The 20,488-nt window shown below is 46.5% G+C and overlaps 2 protein-coding genes and 1 pseudogene across 4 annotated transcripts in view; 2 read left to right on the top strand and 1 right to left on the bottom strand.

Moving 5' to 3' along the window:
• Positions 1–7,802, bottom strand: part of slc49a4 (solute carrier family 49 member 4) — a 66,173-nt gene extending 58,371 nt beyond the window's left edge. For both annotated transcript variants that reach the window (XM_083641867.1, XM_083641866.1), the window contains exons 1-2: positions 7,415–7,802; positions 365–458 (exon numbers count right to left, since the gene is read on the bottom strand). In XM_083641867.1, coding sequence (XP_083497993.1) covers positions 365–458; positions 7,415–7,718 — 398 coding nt within the window. In that variant the 5' untranslated portion in view covers positions 7,719–7,802. The remainder of the gene's footprint in view (positions 1–364; positions 459–7,414) is intronic.
• LOC310781276 (arf-GAP with coiled-coil, ANK repeat and PH domain-containing protein 2 pseudogene) lies at positions 4,372–6,708 on the top strand (annotated as a pseudogene). The gene has a single exon. The product of its transcript is annotated as an arf-GAP with coiled-coil, ANK repeat and PH domain-containing protein 2 pseudogene (transcript).
• A 1,095-nt stretch (positions 7,803–8,897) lies between the features above and the next one.
• On the top strand, positions 8,898–20,244 carry hspbap1 (hspb associated protein 1; the record flags this gene model as incomplete). Its single annotated transcript, XM_083640919.1, has 7 exons — positions 8,898–9,093; positions 10,279–10,463; positions 12,650–12,786; positions 13,359–13,530; positions 15,983–16,066; positions 16,708–16,818; positions 19,618–20,244. 7 exons carry the CDS (start codon positions 8,898–8,900, stop codon positions 20,209–20,211), a joined length of 1,479 nt encoding a protein of 492 aa, XP_083497045.1. The 3' UTR covers positions 20,212–20,244.
• Positions 20,245–20,488: the final 244 nt, after the last annotated feature.

Here is a 20,488-nt window from a genome sequence, read left to right as displayed (position 1 = left end):
GCCCCATAGGCTGTAATACAGCGCAGAAGTTTATTTGGAGTCGGACTGCAGCAGAAACCGTAAGTACGTCGCTTTTCATGGGCCCTTGACAGCTCTGGGCCCTCAATGACCTGATGTAGCCTAGTCAGTCCTGAATCCAAGCATAGGCCATAGGCATAGTGGGTTGGAAAGGTTTGTACAAGTATATTATCTAAGGCTTTTGACTGCACTGAAAATCAAGTCATTCTCCTTGTCCCCTTTTCAAAACCCATTGAAGGAGAATCCCCAAGCACCCTCCCTCTCTCCTCAAACCATCTGTTCCCACAGAGTTTCCAGAGGACACACGTAAACATGGAAACACGTGTTCTGCGTGGTGGAGTCTTACCATCGTCTCAGGCGCTGTTCAGTCAATGGCAGGCTCCGGAGAGCCGCTCCCAGCAGCATGAAGAAGGCAGAGAGGAGGAGGGAGACCCGCAGACCTGGGGGACACGAGAGAGGGCAGGGGCAGGGCAGGGGAAGGGAAGGGTGAGAGGAGACACCAGATAGAGCAGGGGCAGGGCAGGCCAGGGGAAGGGGTGAGAGGAGAGCTATAAAGAACATTGCATAATGATATGGGAGTGGGGAAATAGGAGGTGGAGGGGACTTGAGGTCACTGGCCCATTGGTCAAATGTTCCTCCAATTACAACTCATCATATTACAACAACAACAACAACAACAACAACAACAACAACCCCCCCATGGCCAATAAAAAACACTTCTCAAACTAAATATGTGTGACAGAACCTCTATGCGAAAGCAGTAAGGATAAGGCTCCTTTCTCTATCAACTTGGCCGTCTATATTCTCAGTTTCGCCCACATGAGATGACCCCTGATTTAAGGGAACTCTCTCCAGTTCCCTGTTCTCCTTTTCCTATTTGAGTTGTCACTTGTTGAGGCTGCCACTAAGAAGCTACAAAAAGACATCTGGGCAGTAGTTTTTCCGTTATCCTGCTGACAAACAGACAAGACAGACAGAGAGACAGACAGAGAGAGACAGACAGACAGACAGAGAGACAGACAGAGAGACAGAGAAACAGACAGACAGACAGACAAACAGCACTGAAAAGATAACGTCTTTGGCGGAGGTACAATTAGATAAAGGCCAGTCTATCCATAGTATTCCCATGATGTCCCACACACTGGTTGTGGCTGGTTGTGTCACTTGATTGTAATCACCTGTTAATTGATTACAATCCCCTGCTATTTTCCTACCAAGATGGCCGTGTGGTGCTGTAACAGAATACTATCAATTGGGGAACACCAATCAAACATGGTTTGGTTGGGGTTGTACCTCATTGATCTCTGAAGGGAAATACGTCGGAAATATGTAGTTTCTGATGAACTGAAACAATATACAGGCCTAGGCCAGGACAAATAGAGCAGAGTCTCTTGAAGACTCTGGAAACAAAGTCTAAAGCTGGCGTACAATAAGAGGTGTGATGACGACCTTTGTTTGGATTGGATTTGTTTTAAATCACACCCTTCAACACTCATTTCTAGGATGAATCAGAGTCACAAGATCAGTTGAGTCATTTCTTGGCAGGATTTCTTTCTGTGATCCATTAGCTGCCTGCTTACTGTATGAGCGTGTCATCTGTCTGCTCTGAGCATGATGCTGCGGAGGAACTGGTTTAGTGAAGTACTACTTAGCGTGGCGACTTCTTCATTCCTCCCTTACCATGACTATTGTTTAGTGGCACTTGACAATGTTCTGTTGAACTTCGTGGATATTTCAAGTGAGCAAGCACTTCGAGTGACCCCTGTAAAAATATAAATCAAATACACAAACTCTATTCTTCCCAGGAACATGGCGTTCTGTGATGGCGGCGCAACAAGAATATTTAAAGGAATAAAAAGAATTCCATCCTCCAAAGTCCCTACATGTTACACAAACAGTATTATGAAAGAACAGCTGTTGGGTGGTAGGCCAGCAGTTTCTTTGGGACTACAATGTAGTTGCGTGCCTGGCTGATAGACCTTCATAAAGGCCAGTGTTATTCAGATGTTTATAGGCATATTTTGAAATGATGAGCATGTCTGGTGGTATTTGAAACAATGCTGCATCTGATAGGCCTAACTAAGCTTAGACCAGGGCTGCGTTCCAATACCTACCCATACTTGTACTTCTTTCTTGTAGTATGTACTGCCGCTGCCCTCACAAAGTATGGATTGTAGTGTGCAGCATGCATGCAAAATGCATACTATTGGGACACACTACATCTGTCGTCATGTGAGCTTCCTGAACTCCGACCTCTTGCTCACTTCCGCCGACGTCCGCAGCGCCACATTTGAGTTTTTTTTTTTTTTAAATCCAATAAACAAAGTCTGGCAATAACAAACAGTACATTATACAAAAAATTCAGACTAAGCATTTACAAAATTGGAACAGACAATCAAATAAACAAATTGCTGTTATATTGTAATGTATGTTGTTGTTTCTAATAAACTGATGTGATGATACTTACATGCAGTCTCATTCTTAACAGTATAATAACGTGCATATTTCTGTCAGTGTTTTTATCATAGTTATTGACGTGTTCACGGCGTCATGGAGATGGGCGTGGATTATACATGCAGCTCAGTCAGTGCGACGTAACTCCAGTAGGTGGCGGTAATGTACAAAAAGTTGTTTGCCAACCGCCATAAAACATTAGAAGAAGAAGAATTTCCGCTGCGCAAAGGATTGTGGGGAAGATTGGCTGGCGCAGCATGCATCGATCCATACTCCGAAATAGGAGCTGATGTAGTACAACATCCTGGTACTCTTGGCATACTGCATCTGACATACTATGTATTGGGACATACTAATAATTTTTTTGCCTACTAAATAGTATGGAAGTATGGGTATTGGAACGGGGCCCAGGTCTACACAAACATACCTTAACTGTCCTTTGACCTGACTTAATTTGATCATCAGTACATCTTAATCCAATGGCTGTCGTATTCTCTGAGGTTGGTTTATTGTCTAGAGATCAAGCCCCAACCTTCGGTTCTGAAAAATGAGGAACACGGAAGTACCAAAACCTGCAGTTCCCCGAATGGCCACTTGAGCAACCCCATCCTGTAAAAACCCACTTGCTACAAAAACTGCAATCGCAGTCTGCACGTTGGCGTAGTGTGGTCCTCTAGCCACCATTCCAACTGAATCATCAGAGTTGCTCAAATCCAAATCCGTTACTACTAATAACCTATTTATAAACCGCCCGTGGGGGCACTACAGCAATATCTTTGCGTAGATCAATCACAGCTCATGCTGTTATGACATCACTGATGTCATAGAGTACTAGACGACTGGGCCTGGTGGCCAGGTAACCACTAGTGATGCCATATAATACCGATGTCATAAATCACTGATGTCATAGAGTTCTAGATGGCTCGGCCTAGTGGCCAGGTAACCGATGACATCGCAATTGCTCGAGTCACATCACTGATGACATCAATTACTGATGACATCATCACCGATGACATCACAATTGTTCTGTGCCATTGGTGTGACATCAACTGCGATCTGACCACTTTCTTTCTGCAACTTGGCCACTTTCTTTCGTGGGGACATATGGAGGGACATACAGCCCCTAGGTAAAAAGGTAAAACCCTGGGGCAGCTCCAGCTCACTGAGGAGGGATTGGAGCTAACAGATAGACAAGGAGAGTGAGAGACAGGTAGAAGTGGAGGAGGCAGGTGCAGAGAGAGTGGGGCTGCGATATGAATCAGAATCAGAATCAGAATCAGAAAGACGTTAATGATCCCCGGGGGTAAATTGGGAACACAGCTAACAAACTCTCACTGGGGACTAGCATTGTGGAGAGAGAGAAGAGATGAGGGGGGATGAGGGATGTCTCTTGTATCGGCCGAGAAGTCTCACTGGGCCTCGTCCTCGATGTCTTGCAGTGCTTCTTTGTTCTCTTCTTCGGATGTCATAAAGCACTGATGATGTCATAGACATTGTGACATCAGTGTTGTCATAAAGCACTGATGATGTCATAGACCTCATATGGTAATGTGACATCACTGATGACATCACCACCATATCACAATTGCGCAGAAAAGCCCACGCTCTCCTCCTGCTGCTATGAACTAGCTAATGGACGACGCTTTCTGTTTTCAACACTGAGCATTTCCCCAGAAATATTTTGTGTTGTCTTGGAAACCATACTTTCCATTCAATTCAACCATTCACCATTCAATCTTTTATGGTTGAACTCGTGTATTTTTCTAATCATAGTGAGCTAGCCTGTGTATCTAGCTGGCTAGCAAAGTGATATACACTGGGCTGATTGGAGCCAGCTGGTAGCAGCAGTTACAGTCGCAAACAAGACTTTTAAGTCTGTGGGTTTACTCGGTAGGGAAAATGAAGATAACTGTAGACTTTGAGGAATGTTTGAAGGACTCCCCGCGCTTCAGAGCCACCATAGAGAAAGTGGAGGGGCACGTCTGTGAGTTGGAATCCCAGCTCGACAAACTGATGAAGCTGTGTATTGGGATGACCGATGCCGGCAAAGCCTACAACACGGCCAACAAACAGTTTGCTGACGGGATCCGGGAACTAGCCCAGCAGTCCAACAAGGACGAGGTCATCGTGTCCAGTCTCACAACGTTTGCAGAGAGCCTGCAGGAGATGATCAACTATCACACAATACTGTTTGATCAGGCCCAGAGATCAATCAAGACCCAGCTTCAAACGTTTGTCAAAGAAGACCTGGGTAAGTTCAGAGAGGCCAAGAAGCATTTTGACAAAGTCAGCGAGGAGAAGGAAGCGGCACTGACCAAGAATGCCCAGGCTCCCCGCAACAAGCAGCACGAGGTGGAGGAGGCCGCCAACATCCTCGCCACCATGCACAAGTGTTTCCGACACATCGTCCTTGACTACGTCTTACAGATCAACGTACTACAATCCAAGAGAAGATCGGAAATCCTGAAAGCAATGCTGTCCTTCATGTACGCCTACCTGACCTTCTTCCACCAAGGCTACGAGCTCTTCAGCAATCTGCAACCTCTTATGAAACAGCTGGGCGGACAGTTGGACCAGCTGCTGTTGGAAGCAGCCAAAGAGAAGAGGGACATGGAGCAGAAACACTCCAACATCCAGCAAAATGACTTATTGAATGACGACACCAAGCTGGGGTACAATATGGATGCAGCCAACGGCATCGTCATGGAGGGCTACCTGTTCAAGAGGGCCAGCAATGCCTTCAAGACATGGAATAGGCGTTGGTTCTCCATCCAAAACAATCAGCTAGTTTACCAACAGAAATTCAAGGATACCCCTACAGTGGTGGCGGAGGACCTGCGGCTATGTGCAGTCAAACCCTGTGAGGACATAGAGCGCCGCTTCTGCTTCAAGGTGGTGTCTCTCACCAAGAGCTGCATGATGCAGGCGGACTCTGAGAAGCTGCAGCAGGCCTGGATCAAAGCTGTACAGAACAGCATCGCCTCCGCCTTCCGCTTAAAGGGCGTCAGGAAGTCGTCCACGTCGACAGGGAGCGTGGACACGCGCGGCGAGCCCAGGGAGAGGTCGCTGAAGGGGGAGAGCGCCCTCCAGACGGTCCTGGCCATCCCGGGCAACACCTGCTGCTGCGACTGTAGCCAGCCAGACCCCCGCTGGGCCAGCATCAACCTGGGCATCACCCTCTGCGTACAGTGTGCAGGCATTCACAGGAGTCTGGGAGTGTATTACTCCAAGGTGCGGTCTTTGACTCTTGATACATGGGAGCCAGAACTACTCAAGTTAATGTGTGAACTGGGGAACGGAGTGATCAACCAAATCTATGAGGCTCGGAGAGAGGAGCTGAGATCCAGAAAACCACAGCCAGGAGGTCCAAGACATGAGATTGAGGCCTACATCAAAGCCAAGTACGTGGAGCGCCGCTATGTTCGCCGGCCATCGGACAAGGAGCTTCGCACCAAGGTGGTTTCCATGAGCAAACGGGAGACAAGGCTGACCAGCAGCTCTGAGCGTCCACCCACCCCCAAACTACGGCGCGGCTCCAACATCTCCGGACAGTCGGTAAGAAGTGCAGACAGCATCATCCAGAATAGTGCTGATGGGAGCGCTGAGAGGCTGGCCAGCACCCCCTCCATTAACAGCCTGGGAGATGCAGAAGCCGATGAGCCTCCGGCCTTGCTGCCCCCTCCGTCAGCCTGTAAGGTGCCGCCAGTCTTCTACGAGCTGAAGAAGTACATCCCGGGCCTACAGCTGTACTGGGCGTCGTGGGCCTGCAGCCTGCCCGACATGGCCGAGGCCCTGGCCCACGGAGCCACGGTCAACTGGGTCAATACGGACGATGACAAGAGGAGCCCACTGATCATGGCAGTGCAGGGGGGTTCGCTGGTTACCTGTGAGTTCCTACTCCAAAACGCTGCCAATGTGAACCAGCAGGACATTCATGGCCGAGGGCCGCTGCACCATGCCACCATCCTGGGACACACAGGCCAAGTGTGTTTGTTCCTGAAAAGAGGAGCTAATCAAAATGCTGCAGACATCGAGGACAAAATGCCCCTGTCCATGGCGATGGATGCAGCCAATGCAGATATTGTTACACTGTTGCGATTGGCCAAGATGAATGAGGAGATGCAGGAGGACGTGGAGGTGCCCTACAGCCAGTCAGGGGATGAAACCTACCAGGACATTTTCCAGGACTTCAGCCAGATGGCTTCCAACGAACCGGACAAGCTGAACCGCTACTAGCATTACGACCCGCAGCAGCCCGATTCACATCCATCCTCCTGAGAGACTTCCACCCAGAGAGATGTCCACTTCCACTCAGAGAGATGTCCACTTCTACCCAGAGACATGTCTTCTTCCACCCAGATAAATGTCCACTTCTACCCAGAGACATGTCTTCTTCCACCCAGATAAATGTTCACTTCTACCCAGAGACATGTCTTCTTCCACCCAGATAAATGTTCACTTCTACCCAGACTCAGAAGTGCTAACATCCAGGTCTTCCGGACTCATGAGGTACTCTATCACAAGGTTGCCGATGATGTCACATATCTATCTATATATATATATATAGTGATATCACTGATTATTCTTTGTTTGGACTGGAAGTTCCAGTCCGGAACTAAAAGAAAAATATGCCTATTACGTTAGCACATGAAAACAGCAATGAAAAAGCAAAACTAAACAATGAGTATTGAGGATTGTGTGTGTGCGCGCGCACATGCGTGCGTGTGTACAAAGTGTATTAGCTGTGTGTGTATAATGTACAGCAGGGTGGGGTGGGTGGGGGGGGGGGGTCGCTTGTTTCCCCTCAAATATTTTGGGCGGTTTTTTATTTTTTGGGGGGTTGGAAACCATCCGCTGTAGGCTACATATCTGGCAACAACGACGAGTTGGACACGATAGGGATAGTACAGTACACTGTGTACCGGGTATGAAAACAACTCACCTTTTTTATCCATCAGCCACATAAAGAGCAGCCATGGGATGAAGCCCACCGGACCCCACAGCACCAGAAGGGCGATGTCGGACTTTGTGAAGCCGAAAGCGAGTACCGCGGAGTTCTGGATAGGACCCCAGGAGTTCCACACCATCCCCTGCATGAAGCCCAGCAGGGAAAACAGGGTCAGCACCAGCCATCTTCTCCCGTACACTCTGCTGTACACTGGCTCGTTGTTTGTCTCCGGTTGAGAAGGGACGAGAAGCGGCTCTCTTTCGGCTTCTTCGGTGCTCGAACTACCGGCGGCACCCATCGCTGCTGTCTTTTTGTCCGTTCAGTTTAAATGTCAGTTTCAGGAGAAGTTCGCTACTACGTTTCACTCGCCCACAGAAACAATAACAACCGATATCATATGTTACAGTCGATTTAACTTTACTGCGCATGCCCGAGCGGAAGTGGTTCACCATTTGAAAACTGCGACCCTCCCGCCGCCATTTTGGTTCATATGCTGCGTGTACTTGAATGGGTTTTCCCACACAGCGATAGAGCCAGAATGGCGTCAGCTTCACGTGAACGTTAGCTTGGGCGCGGGGGGAGGAGTCAGACGCTCACGTGAGATTTGTTTACTTCCTGATGTGCTCTGAACCCCAGCAGCACGTGCAGGGAAAGGTGAGTTCCACACTTTCTAGTCTATAGTTTAGAGACACATTATTCCACGAAGCCTGCTTTTTCAGTCTTATTTTCACAGCGGAGCCCAGTGTCTAGACTCCAGACAACCCACTTTTTTCCTTTACACAACTGCTAACTGTAGCCTATAGCGTTAATTGTCAAATTATTTGCTAAAACATCTTTGTGTAGCCATGGCTTGAAAGCAGCGGCCACTGTCACTCACAGCCTGCCAAGCATCTCAATATGGAAAACGTAATTGTAGAGTATGCGGGCTCACGTTAATTGTCGTGTTTGGGTCGTGAGGATGGGGGCCAGGAACCCGGACGACCTGGGTTAGTGAAGTGTTGGGTTCAAGCAAACATCCGTCCCACTGAAGTGTTGATAAAACAGCTAACGTGTGTGTCTCATGGTGTCATAATCTCTTCGAATGTTGGTAATATACTGCCGTTGCCATCGGTTCAGTTACTTATTATTATACATTAACTGACCAGCATCCCAAAGTCTCTGTGTCACAATCATCGACAGTATGTCACAATGATGTTACCCTGTGAGGCCATTTACACCTGGCGCTACACATTGAACACAAGTGTAAATGCAATGTGTCCTCTCAATCTGGATACAGCAACTGTATGCGGATTGAGAGGACAACCATTTCTGCCATCAGATTGCAATCAGATTGCAATCTGATGGCAGAAAACGAATGTTAACGCCAGGTGTAAATGGAATCAGGTTAATGTGGTCAAGCACAATCTGATTGCAATCTGATGGCAGAAAACGCATGTTAACACCAGGTGTAAATGGCCTCTGTGTTACCCTACAGGCCATGGCCACACCCACCACCATTAAACCCTTCAGTCCAGTGGAGGCCCAGAGGATTCTGCATAGCCTACAGCATCCTGCGGTCTTCCTCAGCATGACCTGTGGTTGGCCTGCGCGCCACTGGACTGCACAACACCTGTCAGGTTGTCTTGGTGACAAGTCTGTCCGGTTCAGACTTGGGAGAAAAGATGAGAGCGAGAGTAAGACCGATTTGGTGTGAAATAATACGCTTGTGATTTCCTTGATTGAATTATGCAGAATGAAAGAGGACTCCACTCCACCGACCCAAAAGGATCAATCTGACCCTATACCAACAAGACTCCAAAACTGGCTCAAGCAGACGCTCAAATATTGAAAGTTATTTCATCACCGATATAATTCCAACGTAAATGTCAATGTTACAATCGAATTGTCGCTGGCTGACAGTGGCTGTTAAACAGATGATTGCATTTCAAGCCATCACACCATCAGTGATCTCATTCATAATATATACAGTAGCAATATGCAACCCTGGTATTGGAACTGCCATGCTCAGCCATATGAGTCACTATGACTAATGTCCAAAAATAACTAGGATTATTACTACTCCTGCTACTACTTTTTTTTATTAGTCACGGAATAGCAGGTATTTTATTTTTTCCCTCCATGATTTCACTTTTTCGAAGGTTTATAATGTAAGGTGATTTTTCCTGCATATCCTCCAGCTTTTTTGTGTTCCTGATCACATCCCAACACAGAGCCCAATAAGGCTGTGTAATCCACTTTCAACCCATCTTCAGAAAACGCACAATAATTCATTCAGTTCATGCTCTGACAAGTGATCATTCACAAACTAGGCTGTAGTTAGCAAGAGCTGATAATGGATTTGGGATTGTCTAATGATCTCATTTAAAATGTCACATAAGCCAACAGCAATATTTCAGTGGGAGGTTTTGTCTTTCTTTCTGGTGTATTTCGCTCTCCATGTGGCTCCAGAATGCCTACTGTAATCACTCATTCTATAGTAAATAACAGAACAGGTCCTCTGGTAAAAGCCAGCTAATTAGACTGCTAAATCATTTTTTTCAGCTGCCACAGCTGACAGACGAGGATAACTCACACAGATTATAAATGTCATCACTGAACTGGAGGAGACGCAACACTCAGTTCACTAAAACAGCAGCAAAAGTAAATCACTAGAGCGATGATTTACAGTATTTTCCCCATGAAAGTTGCTCAAAGGAAATGTCATACCTCTTTGATGATGTATTGCTGTATTTCTGGTTTGTGAATTGCATTTATTTCAGAATAGATCAACTGGATTGTTTTATTGAGACTGTTTATGCAATTTTCTAATCATCACTTTCTCATACCTTTTCTCCCTCACTATTCCTTCCCTCTCGCAGCACCTCTGTTTGAAACCCAGTGTCCCTATGTGGAGGCAAAGCTGGGACAGTTTCTCTCTTGGGCCACTAGGCAGTCTGGGGCAGAAGTAGGGCCTTTCTCTGACTACCCCTACTCAGAGTATTGGGCTTATGCAGACTACAAGTACATCGCTATGCTGTTCCAAGACCAGCCTTCCATGTTTGAGGTAATTATTAGCCTCCTGTTTATATCTTCAGTTTGACAATGCCACGGCACACATCTAATCAAGAATATCCAAATGGAATGAAACCAGGCACATCTTAACAAAAGGGCATCTATTCTTATAAAGGCATTGCTGCCGTGAACATGAAATGGACATTATTGGTTCCTGTGAGTTATTTAAATGCCAATACTTAGAAACTAATTGTGTTTTTGATGGTAGAAACTTCTGGATTTCTAAAACATTCATTGGTTAATTTGGTGTAACTCCGCACAACTCTCTAAATCAAAATCTGTCTATCCTCAATAGATGTATTGTATAATTGTAGTTAATTGCTACCTTGTATTTTTGAACGACATGCCCAATATAGATTTTATGTTTTTATTTTTTAACATACAGCTTCTTTTTAGGTAGTCTGATGATGGAGAAATCTCAGTGGCCTTGCATCAAATGTTGATGAGCATCAGACAGATTGAAGTCATGCCAACCTCTTGTCTCTGTAATGTCTGTCAGAATCAATAACCTGCTACAAGATTGCTCTGTTGAAACACAAAGTGGTGTTATTGATGCATGGCTCATTCTTACTTGCTCAAATCACAGCTATGTGGCCCCTAAAGAGTAGAAGAAAGAGTAGTTAGCAAGAGCTGATAATGGATTTGGGATTGTCTAATGATCTAATTTAAAATGATGCAATTATTTGGTCAACAGCTTTAACAAGGCCTGTTCTGTAGGACAAGTTGAGTTGGACATTTGACCGCTTTGATCCATTGCTGGCCACATAAATGCGTTAAAGCAGCATTTCCTCAGATTATATACAGTAGATTCTTGCACAGTAGAATTTGTTAGTAAGGCTACATTTTAAACGGCAACTAGCAGAGACTGTCACACACTGCATGAACAGCTTGGTCAAGCAAACCGAGGGCAAAGAGATGTCTTTAACAATGCTAGCTAGCAGTGGAGCAAATGTCGCACCACAGGTGATGCTATAGACGATTCTGGACTGGACCTTACATACTTTCATCCCATTCATTTATAATTGTATCCCTCAAACCATTTCCAAGTGTTTCAACTTATCAGCAAGTGGAAAGTCCAAAAATTCACAAATATAAAGCAGCAAAAGTTTTCTAACTGCATGCAGCCCTCTTACACCCCCCCCCCCCCCCCCACCGGCATTTGACAGACATTTTCAATTAAAATGTTAAGATTTTGCCCATAAAGACATTTCCGCCCTGCTCTTGTGGTCCTCAGGCAGGCAAGACATAAAAGTCCTGTCTTGTCCCAACAGCCACTGCCACACAAGACATTTCATTCTATCTCAATGATTGTACATTTTTATTGGACATCCACCTGCAATTTCTACGCGATGCCTTTGAGACAGGCAGACATCATCTTTTCAAAGGATGAATGGTGCTCTTTAAAAGGCTGCCTGACTGCAAGATTGTCCAGTCTGTGGTTTACAGCCGTCTGGATATGGTAATGACTTCATTATTCACGGTGCCGCTGGCCTGAGTGCTGTGCCGCTGTGCGTCTGCGCTCTGACAGCAGATGATTGACAGACCAGTGTTTCAAGAAAGATCACAAAATGCCTTGGTTTTCCATACACAATGGCCTCCATTGGCTACCTATTATTGGCCCTGTCTGAGAGGCTGATGTGACGGGGATGTAGTTGTATGCTTTATATCATATTCTATCACATCAAGAGATATGACAGCTGTGAATAGGGCAGTCTTACATGTCTCCCGGTGCGTTATCGCTGACATTTGGAGGTTAGATTTACCATTTAACAAGTGCGAATTCGCAATAGCTGCGACCACATGTGGGAATTTCCTAAATGCAGGATGGCGGGGACTGCCTACCCTGGCCTACTCTGCCTCTGCCACCCTGCATTTAGAAATGTGCCCTACACTGCCCCCCTTTTAGCCAATTGGCATGAACACACACACACACACACACACACACACACACACACACACACACACACACACTTAGACACTTGACCTCCATGCCAAATATCAGCCTTCTAGGGCGAAGATTGTGCCCACCAAAGCATGGTGAACTTTTTGTGGACCAACCGACCGACAGAGATACTTATAGAGCTGCTGGTCACAGCTAATAAGAATCAGTCTGTTATTTGTCTTTGCATGTCATTTTCTATTGCTTCATATTCCTGCTGAACTCTGTGTTTGTTGCAGGAGGTGATGTGGTCTGAGTTTGGTTTCAAGGGCCGTAACGGGAGAGAGAGCACGTTGTGGATCGGCACGGAGGGGGCCAACACTCCGTGTCACCTGGACTCTTACGGTTATAACCTGGTGCTGCAGGTGCAAGGAAGGTAAGGAGACTAGCACACACTGGTGTCCCATTGTGTGCTAGCTCTATTGTGACATCATCAGTGGCATCACAATTGGTGGGACAGAAATTGAAACAAACAAACAGAGACACAGAGCCCACTTCCTCCGTTTTGATGATGATGATGATGATGATGATGTTCTCTGTAGTGGTCATCAGGTCTCCATTGAACAGAACCATATAGGATAAAATACATTATGCGTTTACTTCATTTAATATAAAAATACAAAAACATTTAATCTGTTTTGATTATTGCCTTACATAATTACTCTTACCCTTTGATATTTTTCTTTGTTTTATTTTCCTCACATTAATCATGATGATTGTATATTGGGTATTAGGCATTTAGTCATTTTGGCATTTGTGGTTTTAGTCAACTAGGCATCTCGCGCACTACGCATGCTCGATTCCTAGGCTCGGCCGCTATGCGGCCTCGCCCGCCCTGCAGCTCGCATACGCAGCTCGGCCACTGCGCAGCTGCTCTGTGGTACCCGAGCAATTGTGATGTCACTGATGATGCCATAGACATAAATCTGTTGTTTCCTGTGTGTGTAGGAAGCGCTGGCACCTGTTCCCTCCAGAAGATGCTGCCAACATGTACCCCACCAGGATCCCCTATGAGGAATCCAGCATCTTCAGCCAGGTAGACGTCCTCCGGCCCGACCTCCAAAGGTTCCCTGCCTTTAGGAGAGCCAGGGCCCACACCGTCACTCTGCAGCCTGGACAGGTCAGTGCTCTTTCTCCAATACAGCAATTCACGCTGATGCAGGCAAGCCATTTGCAATTTTCATCCAACTAAGACAAATCAAGCATCTCTTCAAGTCGAGCTGAACCCAAAAATGACTTTTATTTTAGTTAAAATACCTGGGTATGCAGTGCACCTATTTAATAATGTATGCAAAAAAAATAACAAAAATCGAATTTCTTTAGTTATTCACACTTTTTCACATCAAAAGTTCATTTTTCAAGATTTCATTCACAACAGTAATCTACAGTTTGCTGACGTCACCTAGTACTATCAAATTTCTACCCCATTTCATATCATCATATCACGACATGGCAGCTGTCAATCAAATCTTCATTTCAGGATAATTTTCTCTTCCAAATGAAGGAGAAAATGGCGCCTAGTGCCTGTCATCTGGTAGAATTCCTATCCCATAAACTAACTACTAACTTGGCCAATTGTATGTAGATATACACAATAAAGAAAATGGTAATGCTTAAGAATGCAAAGAAATGTAACTGGCTCGTTAAAACTCGCATTCCAGGAATATTTTATTGACCGCAATAGCGATAATGCCGCGCGCCTGAGAGCCTGGTTGTCAGGGGTCGCCCCTCGGAGATTCCAGGCGGGCGGGCAGCACCCATGCATCGGATTCTCAGCTCGTTCCGCACAGAATCAGGCTGGCTGCCTGGTACTCGGCGGATCCCACTCGCGTAGCACGACAACACGCTGAATCCCACTCGTTTTGGGGGTGGAACACGCCAGGATTTGCCAATGCCAAAGTCAGTCCCCAGAATTGTCAAATCAAATCATCGACACCCTATATGGTCCGCCTCTCAACCCTGTCATCTCAGACATGATTTGTTTTCAGTCTCCGACGCTCGCGCTCTTGCATTCCGTTCTGGTTCACTTCGACTTTAAGTGTTTTCAATTTAATTTAATTTTTCAAACATGTTGGAAAGCCATCAAGACTAGAGTGATTCACTGAGGTTTGGCGTTATGCAATAGACCTACATTTATGTAATGACGGGCTCGTGACACAGAAGCAATAACCATAACATATAGCTTTATTGGTCATTTTGCACATTCATAGGTAGACTCAGAGTGATTTATTTGTAGTGACTTCCATAAAAGTGTGAAGCAAGACACTGGTCGTGACTCGTGTTCCAATTAAAACCTGGCCTTCTCGGTAATGTATAGCACTTTGCAGAGAAGCGCTGGAGCATGTGTTTGGAATGAGATGGAAAGGTAATGCTATAAAGTGGGGCTGTGTCTTCACCACTCCAGATGTCTCGTCAGGTGAATAGTAACCGGGTCAAGTCCAGGCCAGTAGATCATCACACAGCTCACTCAAATCCGCCTCATCTGTTCCCTTCCAGAACCAGGTCAGGCTCAGAATGAATGTGACAAGTAAGATGCGATAGATTTGCCGTGCCGTCAAAAGATGTCTGTTATGATCGCCGCATTTTCAGAAAGGGGCCTCAGCTACCTCTCTGGCAGCTATTCAATTCTGATGGACTTCCTTGATATCTTCCCCCCCCTCTTCCTCTGCCTTCTTGCTTCAGATTCCAGCGGCGCTGTCTTTTGCTCTTCAAGAGTCAAAACAGTGACAAAGCAATTAGCCATCTGTCTCTCTTCACTATCTGCTGGTGCTACAGCCCCTGTAGCGTACTAAAACATCCTCCTATCAGCAACACCATACCACCCCCCAGCTGTCAGGCAGTCTCTGTGGAAACTGGCGCTGGACTAATGTGCCAGTCAGGGCCACTAAACTGTAACTAATGTGCGCTTCACTTTCACACCAAGTGGGAATGAGGTAAGCGGCCATTTTGCTTCTTCTGCCCAGAGTGAAATGATGCTGGTCATACAATAGCACGGATGAGAAATGAAAGCATTCTTCTTCCTCAGTATGAAAAACACTAACTCCTGTGTTTCAGACTTTGCTCTGGCCGGACCTAGTCTCTTCCGCGTTTCTCTTTATTACCGTCATTCCATCGGGCCAGTTTCGGTGTAATAAAAAGCCCAGACCAGTCCGTCCCATTGTGCCCCATCGGTGGCGGCAAGGCATTTAGCAATGTTTCACCTGTCGACACAGAAGAGATACTGCCGGCGTACACAGATTTCCCCAGCAGATAGCTCCACCTCTGCAAATCAAAACAGAGCACAGAACATCCCTCTTGTCTTGTCAGAGCGTGGGGCGTGAATGAATTAGCACTGCTGAAGAAGAGCCAGGGAAACCATAAGGCTTGCCCATTTGAATGAAGAGACCGATGATGTCACTTTATGAATGGGTGAACCACTGACAGGCCTGTGGGGGAAAAGGATAGATGCTGCCACCTAGTGGATGGTTCCAGTACTTCTGTATTCCCTCACCTTGTATGAACCAAGGGACTGTTCATCCGTGACTCCTCACTCTCCGTTAACCCCCGGAGGACCTGTGGTCTTGTCTCCTCAGGTGCTGTATGTTCCCAGGCACTGGTGGCACTATGTGGAGTCGGTGGACCCTGTCACCGTCAGCGTCAACTCCTGGATTGAATTGGTAGGCTTAAACCCCCCCGCTGTAGCTCTCCTCATATACTGAACCGCTCAGCTCAGCATCTAAAATAGTGAAAGAAATATTCCATATATTCTGGGCAAAATTTGACATTCGAGAGGAGCCAATTTAAAACCTCCTCCTTCCCCTCGAAGAGCTCCTGCTCAGGGATGGTTGATGCTAAGAGCGTTTAGCTCTCCCAGTTGAAGGCTCCTCGCAGCTTTGAGTAATGAACAGACCTGGCAGTAAAAGATTCCCCTGTCATTGTGGTGTGTGTGTGTGTGTGTGTGTGTGCGTGTGTGTGTGCGTGCGTGCGTGCGTGTGTGTGTGTGTGTTGAGTGTGTGTGTGTGTGTGGTGAGTGTGTGTGTGTGTGTGTGTTGAGTGTGTGTGTGTGTGTGTGTGTGTGTGTGTGTGTGTGTGTGTGTGTGTGTGTGTGTGTGTGTGAGATGAGTGTGTGATAAGTGTGTGCCGCATTATAAAAAAAAAAAAACTCCCCCACTGCCAGACAGATATTTATCCAGATAGTGAGTCTCTCTCCAGCGTTTCCCTGCAAGGTCACAGACATAATCCCCAGAGTCTTTATCATTCAGTTTCATTTCCTTGACATGCCATACTTGTTACTTCCTTCCTATTCACGGACGGACAGGAAGTGGACGACGAGGCGAGAGTTGGCGAGGCTGTGACCAAGGCCGTCGTCTGCGCCCTGAAAAGCGTCCCGAGCAACGACAACGCTGACGACTGGCTCAACCCCACCGAGGTAGAGGACAAGAACAACACCACAGCTCTCTCTGATGCCTGCCATTTGCTTGAAATTGCACAATGGGCAAGACTGCTCTCTGTAGTGTTTATCGTGGCCGTTTAAAGTCGGGCTGAACCCAAAAATGACTTTTATTTTCTTTTAGTTCAAATACCTGGGTATGCAGTGCACCTGTTTAATAATGTATGCCAAAAAAATCACAAAAATCTAATTGCTGACGTCACCTAGTACTATCAAATTTCTACCCCATTTCAACCAATCATATCACGACATGGCAACTGTCAATCAAATCTTCATTTCAGGATCATTTTCTCTTCCAAATGAACGGAAAAATGGCACCTAGTGCCTGTCATCTGGCAGAATTTCTAGCCCATAAACTAACTACTAACTTGACCAATTATGCAAACTAAATCAAACGGTAATGTCTAAGAATGCAAAGAAATGTAACTGGCTCGTTAAAACACGCATTCCAGGAATATTATTTAATGGCACCTCGCCGCCTCACAGAGAGCCTGGTTGTCAGGGGTCGCACCTCAGAGATTCCAGGCCGACGTGCTGCACTCTCCGCTCGGCAACACGAAGGCAGCTGGCCGCCTGCGGCTCGCTGAGCTCCACTCAGCCACTAACCTCGCGTCAGTCAGCAGGCTCTTCCCGAGGAGAGCGCCACAACACGCTGAATCCCACTCGATTTGGAGGCAGAACACGCCAGGATTGGCCAAAGCCCAATCCAGTCCCCAGAATTGTCAAATAAAATCATCGACATACTACTATGACCCGCCTCTCAACCTGTGATCTCAGACAAGTTATGTTTTCAGTCTGAAACGGACTGTGAAGCACACGATGAACGGGTTCAGTTTGACTTTAATGTATGATGCCGCAAAATGCTAGCCTGCTAAACCAGCCGCTCACGTGAACTCACATTTCATTTCGTTCTGCGGGACCGTCTGGCCTCAAGCCCTGGGAGGGCTTTAAGCAGAAACTGCAAAGTGGAAGAACCAATCAGCGACTGCGCTCAGTGCCCTGTGATTGACAAGCTCAAGTTGGCCAATCAGGAACGCCACTAGCACTGCACTAACAAAACAATAATGGCCGCCTCCTTGCCAGTCCGCAACAGCGGAGTTTCTCGGCGGAAAATGGGTTTTGTCATTCTCCCGAGTGGATTTGGGTTTGACTGTATCCAACGCTGATTGGCTTAAGGAGTTGTCTGTCAAGGAAAGTACACCCGCCCAATTTCCGCCCACTGCTAAACACTGGGAGAAAGCTTAAGGCCAGACGGGAATGAAGAACGAAATGAAATGTGAGTTCATGTGACCAGCTGGTTTATGTTTATGTATGGTTTATATAAGTAAGTAAGTAGACTGACACAGGCCTGACTTTTGCATTTTAGCTGATGCTCTTACTGTATGCAGAGCTTACAGAACGTTATGAGAGAGCAGGTAGTAGGGGTTCAGTGTATTGTTTGCTGTGAGACACTTCAAAAGGACACACAGCTGGTCAGGGGCACACATTTCTACTGCCTAGATCAAACCTGCAACCTTTCTGCAATGGGACAGGCTCGCCAACCACTAGGTGACCCTCCCACACCTCCTTGATTCTCTGTCTAAATGGTTGGCACAGCCTGGCAGCCTCGACCACACAGATGGTACATCTATCCCACCTGCTGGCCAGAGGGTCATTTGCAGTGCAGAGACTATGAACTGCTATACAGACACACAGATCAGAGAGAGTGATTTCTATACAGACACACAAATCACAGAGTGATTTCTATACAGACACACAGATCACAGAGTGATTTCTATACAGACACACAGATCACAGAGTGATTTCTATACAGACACACAGATCCGAGAGAGTGATTTCGATACAGACACACAGATCACAGTGATTTCTATACAGACACACAGATCGGAGATAGTGATTTCTATACAGACACACAGATCACAGAGTGATTTCTATACAGACACACAGATCACAGAGTGATTTCTATACAGATACACAGATCAGAGAGAGTGATTTCTATACAGACACACAGATCACAGAGAGTGATTTCTATACAGACACACAGATCAGAGAGAGTGATTTCTATAGAGACACACAGATCAGAGAGAGTGATTTCTATACAGACACACAGGGAGTGATTTCTATACAGACACACAGATCACAAAGTGATTTCTATACAGATCACAGAGTGATTTCTATACAGACACAGATCACAGAGTGATTTCTATACAGACCCACAGATCATAGTGATTTCTATACAGACACACAGATCACAGAGTGATTTATATACAGACACACAGATCACAGAGTGATTTATATACAGACACACAGATCACAGAGAGTGATTTCTATACAGACACACAGATCACAGAGTGATTTATATACAGACACAGATCACAGAGTGATTTACGGTATATACAGACACACAGATCACAGAGTGATTTATATACAGACACACAGATCACAGAGTGATTTATATACAGACACACAGATCACAGAGTGATTTATATACAGACACACAGATCACAGAGAGTGATTTATATACAGACACACAGATCACAGAGTGATTTCTCACACTTGGCCAGGCTCCAGGAAAAGACTAAAGCCTCAAAAATGTTGCCTAACCAGAGAGAGCTCTTAACCCCGCTCTTTCTTGTAGTCGGTGTTTGCAGGGAGTTTTGGTCCAGTGCTGATATTTCATTTTAAAGCCTTTATCGGCCGATACCGATGACGTGCCGATATCATCGTGCATCCCTGAACTTAAGCAATGTAACCTTTGTCTCTGCCGCGTTGCTGCAGGAAGGAGTGGCATCCCATACTGAGAACATGCAGTATGTGAACCTGGCAGTGAGAGCCTGTGTGGGAAGACAGAGGTGTGACCGCCACAGCAAACAGACCCAGGACCGCAGAGAGGCTCGTCCAGTCAAGCGCGACTCCAGTGGACAAGCCAGGAAGAGCAGCGGCTCGGCCGGGGAGTCTGCACCCTTCATCCTTCCCTTTGGGCCGCATCTCGTTCCAGTGCGCTGTGAGCAAAAGGACTCGCCAGAAACAAGGGAGATGATTCCTAAAGATCTTGAGATCAAGTCCTCCAGGAACTACGTGGTCCAAACGGAACCAGGCTGTGCGGTCCGACCCTCCGCAGACTGTGCCGTCAGCCCGGATACACGGACGCGTGAATGTAGCCCTGGTCCAGATCAATGTCGAGATGGTCTCTATGGGGATGGGATGTCAGAGCACAGTGCGGAAGTTGGTGAGACAGAGAACTCAGGACTTACACCAATAACCACCAACGACCTGCTGGATTGCCTGGTGCATCCTGACATAATGGCCCGTGTCACTGAGCTTTTGTTGGAGAGGCAGAGAAGCAGTCACAGGACCACCACAGCATCCTAAAGCCCTTGACCACCACAGCATCCTAAAGCCCTTGACTACCACAGCATCCTAAAGCCCTTGACTACCACAGCATCCTAAAGCCCTTGACTACCACAGCATCCTAAAGCCCTTGACTACCACAGCATCCTAAAGCCCTTGACCACCACAGCATCCTAAAGCCCTTGACTACCACAGCATCCTAAAGCCCTTGACTACCACAGCATCCTAAAGCCCTTGACTACCACAGCATCCTAAAGCCCTTGACTACCACAGCATCCTAAAGCCCTTGACTACCACA

The sequence above is a fragment of the Poromitra crassiceps genome (assembly GCF_964638095.1).
Source record: "Poromitra crassiceps genome assembly, chromosome: 8".
NCBI classification, from domain to species: domain Eukaryota; kingdom Metazoa; phylum Chordata; class Actinopteri; order Beryciformes; family Melamphaidae; genus Poromitra; species Poromitra crassiceps.
This window is presented reverse-complemented; position numbering and strand designations above follow the sequence as displayed.